Source organism: Caretta caretta, chromosome 8 (genome assembly GCF_965140235.1).
Source record: "Caretta caretta isolate rCarCar2 chromosome 8, rCarCar1.hap1, whole genome shotgun sequence".
Lineage (NCBI taxonomy): Eukaryota > Metazoa > Chordata > Testudines > Cheloniidae > Caretta > Caretta caretta.
In genome coordinates, this window is record NC_134213.1 from 5,268,808 (window position 1) to 5,281,667 (window position 12,860).

At 46.1% G+C, this 12,860-nt stretch overlaps 1 protein-coding gene across 6 annotated transcripts in view; it reads right to left on the minus strand.

Moving 5' to 3' along the window:
• GRIA1 (glutamate ionotropic receptor AMPA type subunit 1) overlaps nt 1–12,860 on the minus strand; it is a 166,761-nt gene that overhangs the window by 60,188 nt on the left and 93,713 nt on the right. For all 6 annotated transcript variants that reach the window (XR_007357944.2, XR_007357943.2, XM_048860115.2 and 3 more), the window contains 3 exons: nt 8,277–8,438; nt 6,730–6,897; nt 13–117 (listed from right to left, as the gene is read on the minus strand). Coding sequence is in view for 4 of the 6 variants with exons in the window: in XM_048860115.2 (XP_048716072.1) it covers nt 13–117; nt 6,730–6,897; nt 8,277–8,438 (435 nt within the window). In the remaining 2 variants the exon portion in view is untranslated. The remainder of the gene's footprint in view (nt 1–12; nt 118–6,729; nt 6,898–8,276; nt 8,439–12,860) is intronic.

Consider the following 12,860-nt stretch of genomic DNA (forward strand, 5'->3'; position numbering starts at 1 on the left):
CCTTTGCTTTACCTTCCTGATCCCATCGTGTTTCACTTCAATCACATGGAGGGTGTAGTTGGTCCGACGTCCTTTCTCGTTAAACTGAACATTGCCGGTTAATCCTTCAAAGCGCACCTTAAAAGAATAAATATCAATGAGGAGAGCAACTTGATCATTCTGTGGTTGATGACCAGCAGTCACAGCAGATGGGGATCAGCAGAGAAGGGAACACAGAACAACAGGCCACTGGATTGCGGGTCAGAAGCATTTGGGCAAGTCACTTTGCCCCTCTGTGCCTCAGTGTTCCCGTCTGTAAAATGGTGATAGCGCTTACCACCTTTATAATGGTGCTTTGAGATCCTCAGAGAAGATGCACAAAAAAGCAGTAAATATTGTAATTGTGAAGGAAACAACCTGCTCCTGTGCTGTGCCTGTTTTCTAGCCACTGAAATGGGACTCTGGCACAAACATCCACCAATATTTTCTACAACTTTTTCAGAGGAAGAGATGTGCCCAGCGGTATTTGGAGAAACAAAGGTTTTTTTCTTTCCACAAGGCTCAACATATTTATCTCTTGTGGGGAGGGGAGGGAGATTGAAGTAGCTTAAAAGAGGTTTCAGAGTAACAGCTGTGTTAGTCTGTATTCGCAAAAAGAAAAGGAGGACTTGTGGCACCTTAGAGACTAACCAATTTATTTGAGCATAAGCTTTCGTGAGCTACAGCTGCAGCCGATGAAGTGAGCTGTAGCTCACGAAAGCTTATGCTCAAATAAATTGGTTAGTCTCTAAGGGTATGTCTACACTACGGAATAAGGTCGAATTTATAGAAGTCGGTTTTTTAGAAATCGGTTTTATAAATTCGAGTGTGTGTGTCCCCACAGAAAATGCTCTAAGTGCATTAAGTGCATTAACTCGGCGGAGCGCTTCCACAGTACCGAGGCAAGCGTCGACTTCCGGAGCGTTGCACTGTGGGTAGCTATCCCACAGTTCCCGCAGTCTCCGCTGCCCATTGGAATTCTGGGTTGAGATCCCAATGCCTGATGGGGCTAAAACATTGTCGCGGGTGGTTCTGGGTACATATCGTCAGCCTCCCGTTCCCTCCCTCCCCCCGTGAAAGCAAGGGCAGACAATCATTTCGCGCCTTTTTTCCTGAGTTACCTGTGCAGACGCCATACCACAGCAAGCATGGAGCCCGCTCAGGTAACCGTCACCCTATGTCTCCTGGGTGCTGGCAGACGCGGTACGGCTTTGCTGCACAGTAGCAGTAACCCCTTGCCTTCTGGCAGCAGACGGTGCAATACGACTGGTAGTCGTCCTCATCGTGTCCGAGGTGCTCCTGGCCGCGTCGGCTGGGAGCGCCTGGGCAGACATGGGCGCAGGGACTACATTTGGAGTGACTTGACCAGGTCATTCTCTTTAGTCCTGCAGTCAGTCCTATTGAACCGTCTTATGGTGAGCAGGCAGGCGATACGGACTGCTAGCAGTCGTACTGTACCATCTTCTGCCAGGCAGGCAAGAGATGAGGATTGCTAGCAGTCGTATTGCACCATCTTCTGCCAGGCAGGCAAGAGATGGGGATGGCTAGCAGGCGTACTGTACCATCTTCTGCCGAGCAGCCATGAGATGTGGATGGCATGCAGTCCTTCTGCACCGTCTGCTGCCAGCCAAAGATGTAAAAGATAGATGGAGTGGGTCAAAACAAGAAATAGACCAGATTTGTTTTGTACTCATTTGCCTCCTCCCCTGTCTAGGGGACTCATTCCTCTAGGTCACACTGCAGTCACTCACAGAGAAGGTGCAGCGAGGTAAATCTAGCCATGTATCAATCAGAGGCCAGGCTAACCTCCTTGTTCCAATAACAACGATAACTTAGGTGCACCATTTCTTATTGGAACCCTCCGTGCAGTCCTGCCTGAAATACTCCTTGATGTACAGGCACCCCCTTTGTTGATTTTAGCTCCCTGAAGCCAACCCTGTAAGCCGTGTCGTCAGTCGCCCCTCCCTCCGTCAGAGCAACGGCAGACAATCGTTCCGCGCCTTTTTTCTGTGCGGACGCCATACCACGGCAAGCATGGAGCCCGCTCAGCTCACTTTGGCAATTAGGAGCACATTAACCACCACACGCATTATTCAGCAGTATATGCAGCACCAGAACATGGCAACGCGATACCGGGCGAGGAGGCGACGTCAGCGCGGTCCCGTGAGTGATCAGGACATGGACACAGATTTCTCTGAAAGCATGGGCCCTGACAATGCATGCATCATGGTGCTAATGGGGCAGGTTCATGCTGTGGAACGCCGATTCTGGGCTCGGGAAACAAGCACAGACTGGTGGGACCGCATAGTGTTGCAGGTCTGGGACGATTCCCAGTGGCTACGAAACTTTCGCATGCGTAAGGGCACTTTCATGGAACTTTGTGACTTGCTTTCCCCTGTCCTGAAGCGCATGAATACCAAGATGAGAGCAGCCCTCACAGTTGAGAAGCGAGTGGCGATAGCCCTGTGGAAGCTTGCAACGCCAGACAGCTACCGGTCAGTTGGGAATCAATTTGGAGTGGGCAAATCTACTGTGGGGGCTGCTGTGATGCAAGTAGCCCACGCAATCAAAGATCTGCTGATATCAAGGGTAGTGACCCTGGGAAATGTGCAGGTCATAGTGGATGGCTTTGCTGCAATGGGATTCCCTAACTGTGGTGGGGCTATAGATGGAACCCATATCCCTATCTTGGCACCGGAGCACCAAGCCGCCGAGTACATAAACCGCAAGGGGTACTTTTCGATAGTGCTGCAAGCTCTGGTGGATCACAAGGGACGTTTCACCAACATCAACGTGGGATGGCCGGGAAAGGTGCATGATGCTCGCATCTTCAGGAACTCTGGTCTGTTTCAAAAGCTGCAGGAAGGGACTTTATTCCCAGACCAGAAAATAACTGTTGGGGATGTTGAAATGCCTATATGTATCCTTGGGGACCCAGCCTACCCCTTAATGCCATGGCTCATGAAGCCGTACACAGGCAGCCTGGACAGTGGTCAGGAGCTGTTCAACTACAGGCTGAGCAAGTGCAGAATGGTGGTAGAATGTGCATTTGGACGTTTAAAGGCGCGCTGGCGCAGTTTATTGACTCGCTTAGACCTCAGCGAAACCAATATTCCCACTGTTATTACTGCTTGCTGTGTGCTCCACAATATCTGTGAGAGTAAGGGGGAGACGTTTATGGCGGGGTGGGAGGTTGAGGCAAATCGCCTGGCTGCTGGTTACGCGCAGCCAGACACCAGGGCGGTTAGAAGAGCACAGGAGGGCGCGGTACGCATCAGAGAAGCTTTGAAAAACAGTTTCATGACTGGCCAGGCTACAGTGTGAAAGTTCTGTTTGTTTCTCCTTGATGAACCCCCCCGCCCCTTGGTTCACTCTACTTCCCTGTAAGCTAACCACCCTCCCCTCCTCCCTTTAATCATTGCTTGCAGAGCCAATAAAGTCATTGCTGCTTCACAGTCATGCATTCGTTATTCATTCATCACACAAATAGGGGGATGACTACCAAGGTATCCCAGGAGGGGTGGTGGAGGAGGGAAGGAAAATGCCACACAGCACTTTAAGCACAGCACTTTAAAAGTTTACAACTTTAAAATTTATTGAATGACAGCCTTCTTTTTTTTGGGCAATCCTCTGTGGGGGAATGGCTGGTTGGCCGGAGGCCTCCCCACCGTGTTCTTGGGCGTCTGGGTGTGGAGGCTATGGAACTTGGGGAGGAGGGCGGTTGGTTACAGAGGGGCTGCAGTGGCAGTCTGTGCTCCAGCTGCCTTTGCTGCAGCTCAACCATACACTGGAGCATACTGGTTTGGTCCTGCAGCAGCCTCAGCATTGAATCCTGCCTCCTCTCATCACGCTGCCGCCACATTTGAGCTTCAGCCCTGTCTTCAGCCCGCCACTTACTCTCTTCAGCCCGCCACTTACTCTCTTCAGCCCTCCACCTCTCCTCCCGGTCATTTTGTGCTTTCCTGCACTCTGACATTATTTGCCTCCACGCATTCGTCTGTGCTCTGTCAGTGTGGGAGGACAGCATGAGCTCGGAGAACATTTCATCGCGAGTGCGTTTTTTTTTCTTTCTAAGCTTCACTAGCCTCTGGGAAGGAGAAGATCCTGTGATCATTGAAACACATGCAGCTGGTGGAGAAAAAAAAAGGGACAGCGGTATTTAAAAAGACACATTTTATAAAACAGTGGCTACACTCTTTCAGGGTAAACCTTGAAAGTTAACATTACATACATAGCACATGTGCTTTCGTTACAAGGTCGCATTTTGCCTCCTCCCACCGCGTGAACGGATTTTGGTTGAATGCCAGCAAACATACACTGCAATGCTTTGTTCTACAGTGATTCCCCAGTACGTGTTGCTGGCCTGGAGTGGTAAAGTGTCCTACCATGAAGGACGAAATAAGGCTGCCCTCCCCAGAAACCTTTTGCAAAGGCAGAACCGCAAATGCCAGGGCAAAGTAATCCTTTCACATGCTTGCTTTTAAACCATGTATAGCATTTTAAAAGGTACACTCACCAGAGGTCCCTTCTCCGCCTGCTGAGTCCAGGAGGCAGCCTTGGGTGGGTTCGGGGGGTACTGGCTCCAGGTCTAGGGTGAGAAACAGTTCCTGGCTGTCGGGAAAACCGGTTTCTCCGCTTGCTTGCTGTGAGCTATCTACAACCTCCTCCTCATCATCTTCTTCGTCCCCAAAACCTACTTCTGTATTGCCTCCATCTCCATTGAAGGAGTCAAACAACACGGCTGGGGTAGTGGTGGCTGAACCCCCTAAAATGGCATGCAGCTCATCATAGAAGCGGCATGTTTGGGGCTCTGACCCAGAGCGGCCGTTCGCCTCTCTGGTTTTCTGGTAGGCTTGCCTCAGCTCCTTCAGTTTCACGCGGCACTGCTTCGGGTCCCTGTTATGGCCTCTGTCCTTCATGCCCTGGGAGATTTTCAGAAAGGTTTTGGCATTTCGAAAACTGGAACGGAGTTCTGATAGCACGGATTCCTCTCCCCAAACAGCGATCAGATCCCGTACCTCCCGTTCAGTCCATGCTGGAGCTCTTTTGCGATTCTGGGACTCCATCATGGTCACCTCTGCTGATGAGCTCTGCATGGTCACCTGCAGCTTGCCACGCTGGCCAAACAGGAAATGAGATTCAAAAGTTCGCGGTTCTTTTCCTGTCTACCTGGCCAGTGCATCTGAGTTGAGAGCGCTGTCCAGAGCGGTCAGAATGGAGCACTCTGGGATAGCTCCCGGAGGCCAATACCATCGAATTGTGTCCACAGTACCCCAAATTCGAGCCGGCAACGTCGATTTAAGCGCTAATCCACTTGTCAGGGGTGGAGTAAGGAAATCGATTTTAAGAGCCCTTTAAGTCGAAATAAAGGGCTTCATTGTGTGGACGGGTGCAGGTTTAAATCGATTTAACGCTGCTAAATTCGATCTAAAGTCCTAGTGTAGACCAGGGCTAAGGTGCCACAAGTACTCCTTTTCTTTTAGCTTAAAAGACAGCAGCATTAGAAATTCAGAGTAGCATTCCCCCCCGCCCCCCCTTGCATTCTCTGGGCCTGACCTGTGGATGACCTCTTTTGATATTTATTCTCTCTGAGACATTTTGAAATAGGACCTCGATGACTTCAGAATGCAGGCTAAATGATCCAATCATACTTTTCATTTTTCCATGCTGTGAAGTCATCTAGACTACACCAATTCCTTTTATGTTTATAAATGAAATGGTAATGCTCCCATTTCCCCATGTGATGGGGTGGGAAGAGTGGTCTTTGTCATCTTGGTTGGAGCCCTTAGAATACCCTCTGGCTTTTCAATCAAAGCCCACTCCCATATTTCCTTTCAGATCCAAATTCCCTTTAAAACACAAACATTCTGTTCTTTAATTAGTTAGAAGGGGTCTCTGCAAAGAGACTCCAGACATTTTTTGGAGTCCCTTCGCAGAGACCCCTAGTGGTGAGAGCATCCAAGCCTCAGGAAACATTAAAATAGACTCTAGAGTCCTGATCTCTAGAAGTGCCAAGTACCCACATGTCTAACTGAAGCCAGCTGGAAGGTTTAAGTGCCCAGACCCTCTGAAAATGAGACATTAGGATCCAAGCCCTCACTGGCTCAGAGACTGAAAAATGAGGACTCGACTCTAGCTCTTGGTTCGCAGCCAAATGTCCAGATACCTTGGAGTACGCAGGGGTAAATACAGAATACAGCGTAATCTTCTAAGAACCAGTGTCATTCTGCTGAGAACCTAACTCTTAATAAAAAGGATAAAGCAAACTCAAAGCTTCCATCCCAAACCACAGGTCAAATAGTGACATCTGTCTATCTTTGGCCTTGTTTTTATAAAATGCCTATTGCCAAAGTGTGAAACCATGTGAAATTTATGTGTTTCATATGGTTTTTTTTCAGCAAAAAGAGGCAACATTTTGATTTTTTTGATCAAATTTTGCTACAAGGATTCTGGTTGTTCAAGCCCAAAACACAATATTAAATTCAAAGAAGTAACTGAACCAGAAACATGGTTTGCCAAAAGCCATTGCATATCTAACAGCTCTGCCTGCATGCTGCAACGAGCAGCATATCCACACTTGGCGGTTGTAGCATTTCCCTTGGTACACATTGAGTCCCTCAGAACTGTTCTCCATAGATTCTCGCTCAAGGAGCTACTGAAAAGCAAAGCATTGCTTCTTTTTGCAAAGAGCTGCCCAGATTGGTGTCTAACCTGTTGCAGAGCTCTCTGAATGTCAATCCCTTGGCCCCAAGGAACAGCTGGGTTTGCAAGGCAGTCCCCAGCATTGCCACGACGGGAGATGTCAATCCGCTGCCTTCGCAGGCTCTGGAAAGCCTCCGCCATCACCCGAACTCCATCGTAAGTAAGAGCAGATGTGTACTAGAAAAGGAATATGGAGAGGTGTGTTGTCTGTTAGGGTGAGTTGATCTTACAGATATCTGTCTGTTCTTCTCTCAAAAATCAAATAGAGTTACCAGAAGTTCCCATCTAAAGCCTTGCATTATTGTTTCAAGACAATTTATTCTGTTTTCATCCTTCCATGTAATAATTTTCCATACAAGAGCATCTGGCTTCCTGTACTCTCCAATGTCTTGTTGACCCCTGGAAATTGGTACCTTGCTTCCCAGAAGACTCTAGACAAGAACATAATTTCCTGCTGCAGAGCTAAAATGGACTTGCTGTCTTAGCCTCCTGTTCTCCTACCTGAATTGCCTTTGAATGACTCTCTCTCTCCTTTCCAGAGAAAAGTACCTTAGTCATAATGCCTGAAGAGTGCTTAGTCTTAACAGACCCATTACCCGAGTCTTTCCACTTAGGTCAAACTGGCCTTCATATAAATTGTAAAGGGCTACTTTGTGTAATGCATGAAATTTCAGGTGCACAAAAATAAGTTAGCAAAAACCACTCATGGTAGTCATATATGGATAGCAATCCCTCCTCCCCCCGGCTTTTTAAAAAATAATAATTTGATTAAAACAGAAACTATGGGGGCCAGGAAAAAACCCTAAGCTAGTCTGTGACTATTAAGAATTAAGGCTGGAGTTCATTTTCCCATAATAACCTACTTCTCCAGTTGTTTGTAACTTTCTCAGAGAAATTCCTTTAGGGTTAAAATGCCCCTTGCTGGGTTTTTGCCCCAAAGAGTCAAAGTGTGTGTGTGTGTGTGTGTGTGTGTGTGTGTGTGTGTGTGTGTGTGTGTGTGTGTAAAGGTTAGAAAAATTGTTCAGTCACTTCAGAGTTCTGTTTGTGTTAGAAATAAAATATTTATGTCCTTTACTGTATATATTGATTTGAAATGTTCTGCATGCGTGACAACATCTGAATGGATTTTGTTTACACGTGAGATATAATAAACAAGCCAAGGTTTAAGGAACTTAGCCAGACTTTCTTTTTATAAAAGTGCCAAGGGATCCTTAACTTCCACCTTTAACTGGCAGAAGAATTGGGCAAATGAGACCTCAGCTGGACACATCTCACCAAAGAGAACATTTCTAAGAGCATAGCTGCTACTTCCTCATATCACAGTGACAGATCTGGGTAGGAGATTGAGATGCTGGAAAATAGGTTGTGTTCTCAAACATGTTAGCTAGCACGTTTGAATTTACATGTTTTTAAATGCGACCTTTTTCCCAAGTCTACGCAAAGCCAAAGTTCTGGACTGCGAACTAAATACTTGAGCTTCCAATTCAGAGGTGAGAATGCTAGCAGCTAAGTTCCACGGACGCTACCTAAAACAAATAGCTTTCAATACCACTTGCCTTTGGCTTTTTCCAGTCAACTCGAGGATGTTCTCTGGCATCACTGTTCTTCCACTGTTGCATGATCCTTGCTGGAACGGTGTCTGTGTAATTCACCAGCTGGAAGCCAGTCACATTTGCTCCACTCTCCTTGAATTTTACCAGGTCAATGTCCATGAATCCCTAATGGAGGAGAGAAGCAAAAGGAGAGGGTCACTGGAAAGGACACAGGCCTAGAGAAAATGGTTTATTTATAAATAATGGCATATCCTGTCTCTGGGTGGATAGTTCTTGGATTTCAGGAAACTTCTGTATCTGTTAATGTGGCAACAATGTAGCCATCCTTCCATCTCTCCAAAATCCTGATTTCAAACCAAAGTTTCTCCTTGAGTTAAACTGAATGAATTTCCATTTCTGCACAGCCAACAGAGGATGCCTGAGTTGGCTGATGACATACATTTCAATGCAGCAACATGAACAGGCATAGTAACAAGAGCATATTTTCATTAGAGAAGGTTGAATAATGGAAAAAATTATTCCCAAATAATGACTCAATGATTGTGCCAAAATTTGCAGCGAGTATTGGTTGCAAGAAATTATTCAGCCAGCTCTAACTTTTATGCACTCAATCAAACATCAATGGGTGGATAATTCACTTTCAAATTATGGTCTTTAAAAGAAGGAGACCAGATGGAACAATAATCTTTCAGTCGAGCAAGAGGTAAATATTCATATTTACCCTGTCACAGGAACAGATCTGTTAAAAAGACACTGTCAGGTTATAATATTTTTTGTAATTTTTATTAAAAAAACCCCCCAGTTACCTACATTTTTTTTTACTCTCTGAAAGATTTTAACTGAACCCTATTTCTTTATTGGGTTCCCCCCCCCACACACACATGCCTCACACAAGTATATGTGTGTGTGCCCATATAAATACACACACAGTTGTGGTAGAAAGAAAAGGAGGACTTGTGGCACTTTAGAGACTAACCAATTTATTTGAGCATAAGCTTCTGCTCAAATAAATTGGTTAGTCTCCAAGGTGCCACAAGTCCTCCTTTTCTTTTTGCGAATACAGCCTAACACGGCTGCTACTCTGAAAGTTGCGGTAGAGTTGCTCACAAGGGCTGCACTGCCAACGTTGCTTTGCTTTGATTTTTTTAAAGAAAACCATTGAATCATTCTCTATAAAATAAAAGCAAATAAAGAACCATATGGATTTTGTGGGCAATATAAAGGAAGGGGGAAATAGGTCAAATCTGGGGCCCTCTAACTATTTGACACAGACGATGGACCAGATTCTGGCTCCCCAGTGCTCTCTGGTGCTAACATGGAGCCGACGGGCAGAACTGCCGTGCTTGTGTTTCCCGGGTGCACACGACTCAAAGCACCGCCCACCCCCCAAGCCATTCTGCAAGGAGCATGGCTGGGTAGGGTGGGGCGGGGCTAGTGACCGAACTTGCTGCACCCCCAAAATGGAGGAGTAGGGGCTGCTGTTCAGCACATTCCCCAATATTCCCCTCCCCTCCAGACTGTGCCAGTCTGCTTGCCTGTATTCTCCGCAGGCACTTCAGCATCTGGGATTCTCCTCCCCCATCTCTCAACGGTTCTCATGCTGCTGTGACATACAAAGCCAAAATAGAGCCCCCCCCCCCCTGCTCACCAAAACCTGGAACATATGCGATGAAAAATGGTGCTTTCACAGTCTGATACAAAGCCAATGTAAAGATTCTCTTCAGCTTCAATGGGCTTTGGATCGGGCCCTTAAATGGAAACAATTAAAGGAACAGACTCCAAGAACAAGAGATGAGAGGCTATGTCTGACAAAGGAGAATTGTGAATGGTTTAACAGGAGCTTTAAAGACTCCTTCTCTTCCAGCTTTGTGTCAAGAAATTTAGTATCCATCTGCTGCCTCGTTTGGATTTAGAGGTACACATTCTGTACAGATGCTTTAAAAACGTTGTTTTATATTGCTCCTAAGTGCAGTGGTCTAGGTAAAAAAAGTTATTTTTTGAGACACAAATTCCTCAGAATGGTAGGTGAGTACATTTCAATCCCCTTTGTCATCCCCAACACAGGGGTTTCAGAAACCCAGGGCTGTGACAAATGAATAGGGAATGCAGCGGAATACTGTCTGACATCTTAATGCATGTCAGACCAAGTGGTTTGTGACACACAGAGCTCCCAGAGTTCAGAAAGAGTGTCTTAGTAGATCACCAGCTGGCTATCCATGGCTGTAGCCAAATTATACTGTCATTTGGCTTCTGGGATGTGCTCAGGGGAAAAAAAATCCATCAAAGGAAACCCTTGACTGAAAGCTGCTCATAGCTGGGTATCACCAGCGTCTCTTCAGGAACACCATAAAAGCACGAAGAAAAGTCCAAGGTTGGAGCAAGGCACCAACAGGAAGACACTACTGGTATCTGATAAGTGTCTCCAAAAACAGGCAAAAAGTGGGCAGGGCATGAAATGGCTTTGCAAACTGGCTAGATGGTGGTGGCTGAGAATACTGTCCTGTCCCCTTTACATTTCCTCCTCTTCTGCCTAAAGGGAGTATTGTTTATATATTATATATAAAAATAAAAAAGCAATGCAAAACCAAAACAGAAACTAAATGTGAGTTAATGGAATTCGCTCTGCAGAACAAGAATCCTCTGCAGAATCAGAGGTAAGATTGAAAGCTTGGGAAAAGAAAAGAAAAAAGAAAAAAGAAAAGAAAAGAATGTAAGGCCCGAAGGGACCATTAGATCATCTATTCTGACCTCCTGGAAAGCACGGGCCTGTTAATTTCACCCTGTTATCCCTGTATTCTGGACTTGGAGTTTCCATACCTGTGCTTGAGTGTCCACACTGCCTTGTACACCTGGGTTGACCCTTGCTAGACCTGGGTTTCAGACCCATGCTAATGTGTCCATGCTGCACTATGCGGAATTTCTGACTTGGGTCTGATGTTTGACCTTCATTCACACTGCCAAATGACAGGATTGGATCTGAGTCACAGCAAGACTTAGGCTCTGACCCACCCTCCATAGCAGGAGCCTATGACACGCATCCTGAGAGCTTGCTGACCCAAGTAGACTGAATTGTGGGGGGAAGGAAGGGGACTCAGGCTCAAACCTAAGTCAACACTCGGGCTTTGCGTGTGGTGTAGACATACCTAAGTGACTTTCCCAAGGCCCTACAGAGCCAGAGGCTGAACCCAGATCTCCTGAGATGCAGTTGAGTGCTTTAGCCACAAGACCTTCTTTCCTCTCAGTAGCATATTTTTTGCTTAAGTGAAACTTTACAAAGCAAAACAACTGTTTCCAAATTATGGTAGATCAGACAGATCCAGCTGAATTTAAAGTAGCACCTGTCATCACAAGGTGCTGGGGATTCACTCTGAAGGGAACAAGATGCAGGGTGTTTCAAAACAAGATATGTCTGGTGTCTTCTATTATCTTTGGGCTTGACTTCTTGGGAAAAGCATCTCTCCCCATTCTGGTCACTGTGTATTAATGAAGGGGCTATTTCTAAAGGAGGCCATCTGCACAAGTCCCTTTCCAAGATGTCTTCCAACAGAAGCTACCTTCTTCTCTTCCACACAATCGTTAATGTGTCAGCTCTGATTACGATAGCAAAATATACCTGTCCTCACTGTAACATAAAGAAGAGACAGAGGGAGAAAGAGATGGACTGAAAGAAAGTGAGAGAAAGAGGGAGAGGCACCATCACACAGAAACCCTGATATTCCAGTGTTCTCAATCTGTTTTGTCTTGGTCCTCTGCTGCAAAGCAGGCTTGAACGTGGTTGGGATCCATCCCCCTGAGGATTGCTTCAAAAAGGGAATCTTTAAGCAGTATGCAGGAACTGTAGTGGTTCCTAAGCCACCTCCCTGCCAGCTTTCTGCACTGAAGAGAGATGGGGGCATGGCTGGGGAGTTCCTACACTTCAGTGATCCCTGAATGGTGGAATGGTGGCATAATGCAGAGCAACCTTTAGGGGGCTCTACATTGTAGAAGCAGACTAGCCTGCCACACACATTTGCACTATTCCCATCCTGAGCTGTGCTGGCTTCAAGAAGGCCAGGGTCTAGCAACAGAGGAAGAGGAGCATTTTGTTTCTGGAAGAAACTGGAGTCTTAGTGCAAAAGAAAATTGCTGACGAGAGATGTCAAATGAATCATTTACTCTTCTCACTGCAAAGAATGTAGATTTTGTTACAGTCCTGACCAGACTAATCCATAATCTCTGGATCTATTCCACCCTCAAAGCACTGCAAATTTGAGGGGAACCATGCTGCAAAAACTAACACATTAGAAACAATTAATATATGCAGTCATATTAATGACAATTTGAATCACACATGATGGTGAGCTTTTATTGGCACATGTTTCTCCTGGGAAGCCGTGGTAAGATTGCTCCTCATGAGGGAATTATGCAGAGATTCTTAAATGAGCATGGATAAAACCTCCATAGTATACCCCAGCACCATGTATTAGTTGGTATATATCCAATAACATAAAAGCTATCTTAGAACGTACGAGTCTTTAGACACCTCATTGATAAATATACTGTCTCTTTCTTCTGTAAAGCAAAGCTGCCTCATAAATTCAGCTGTAC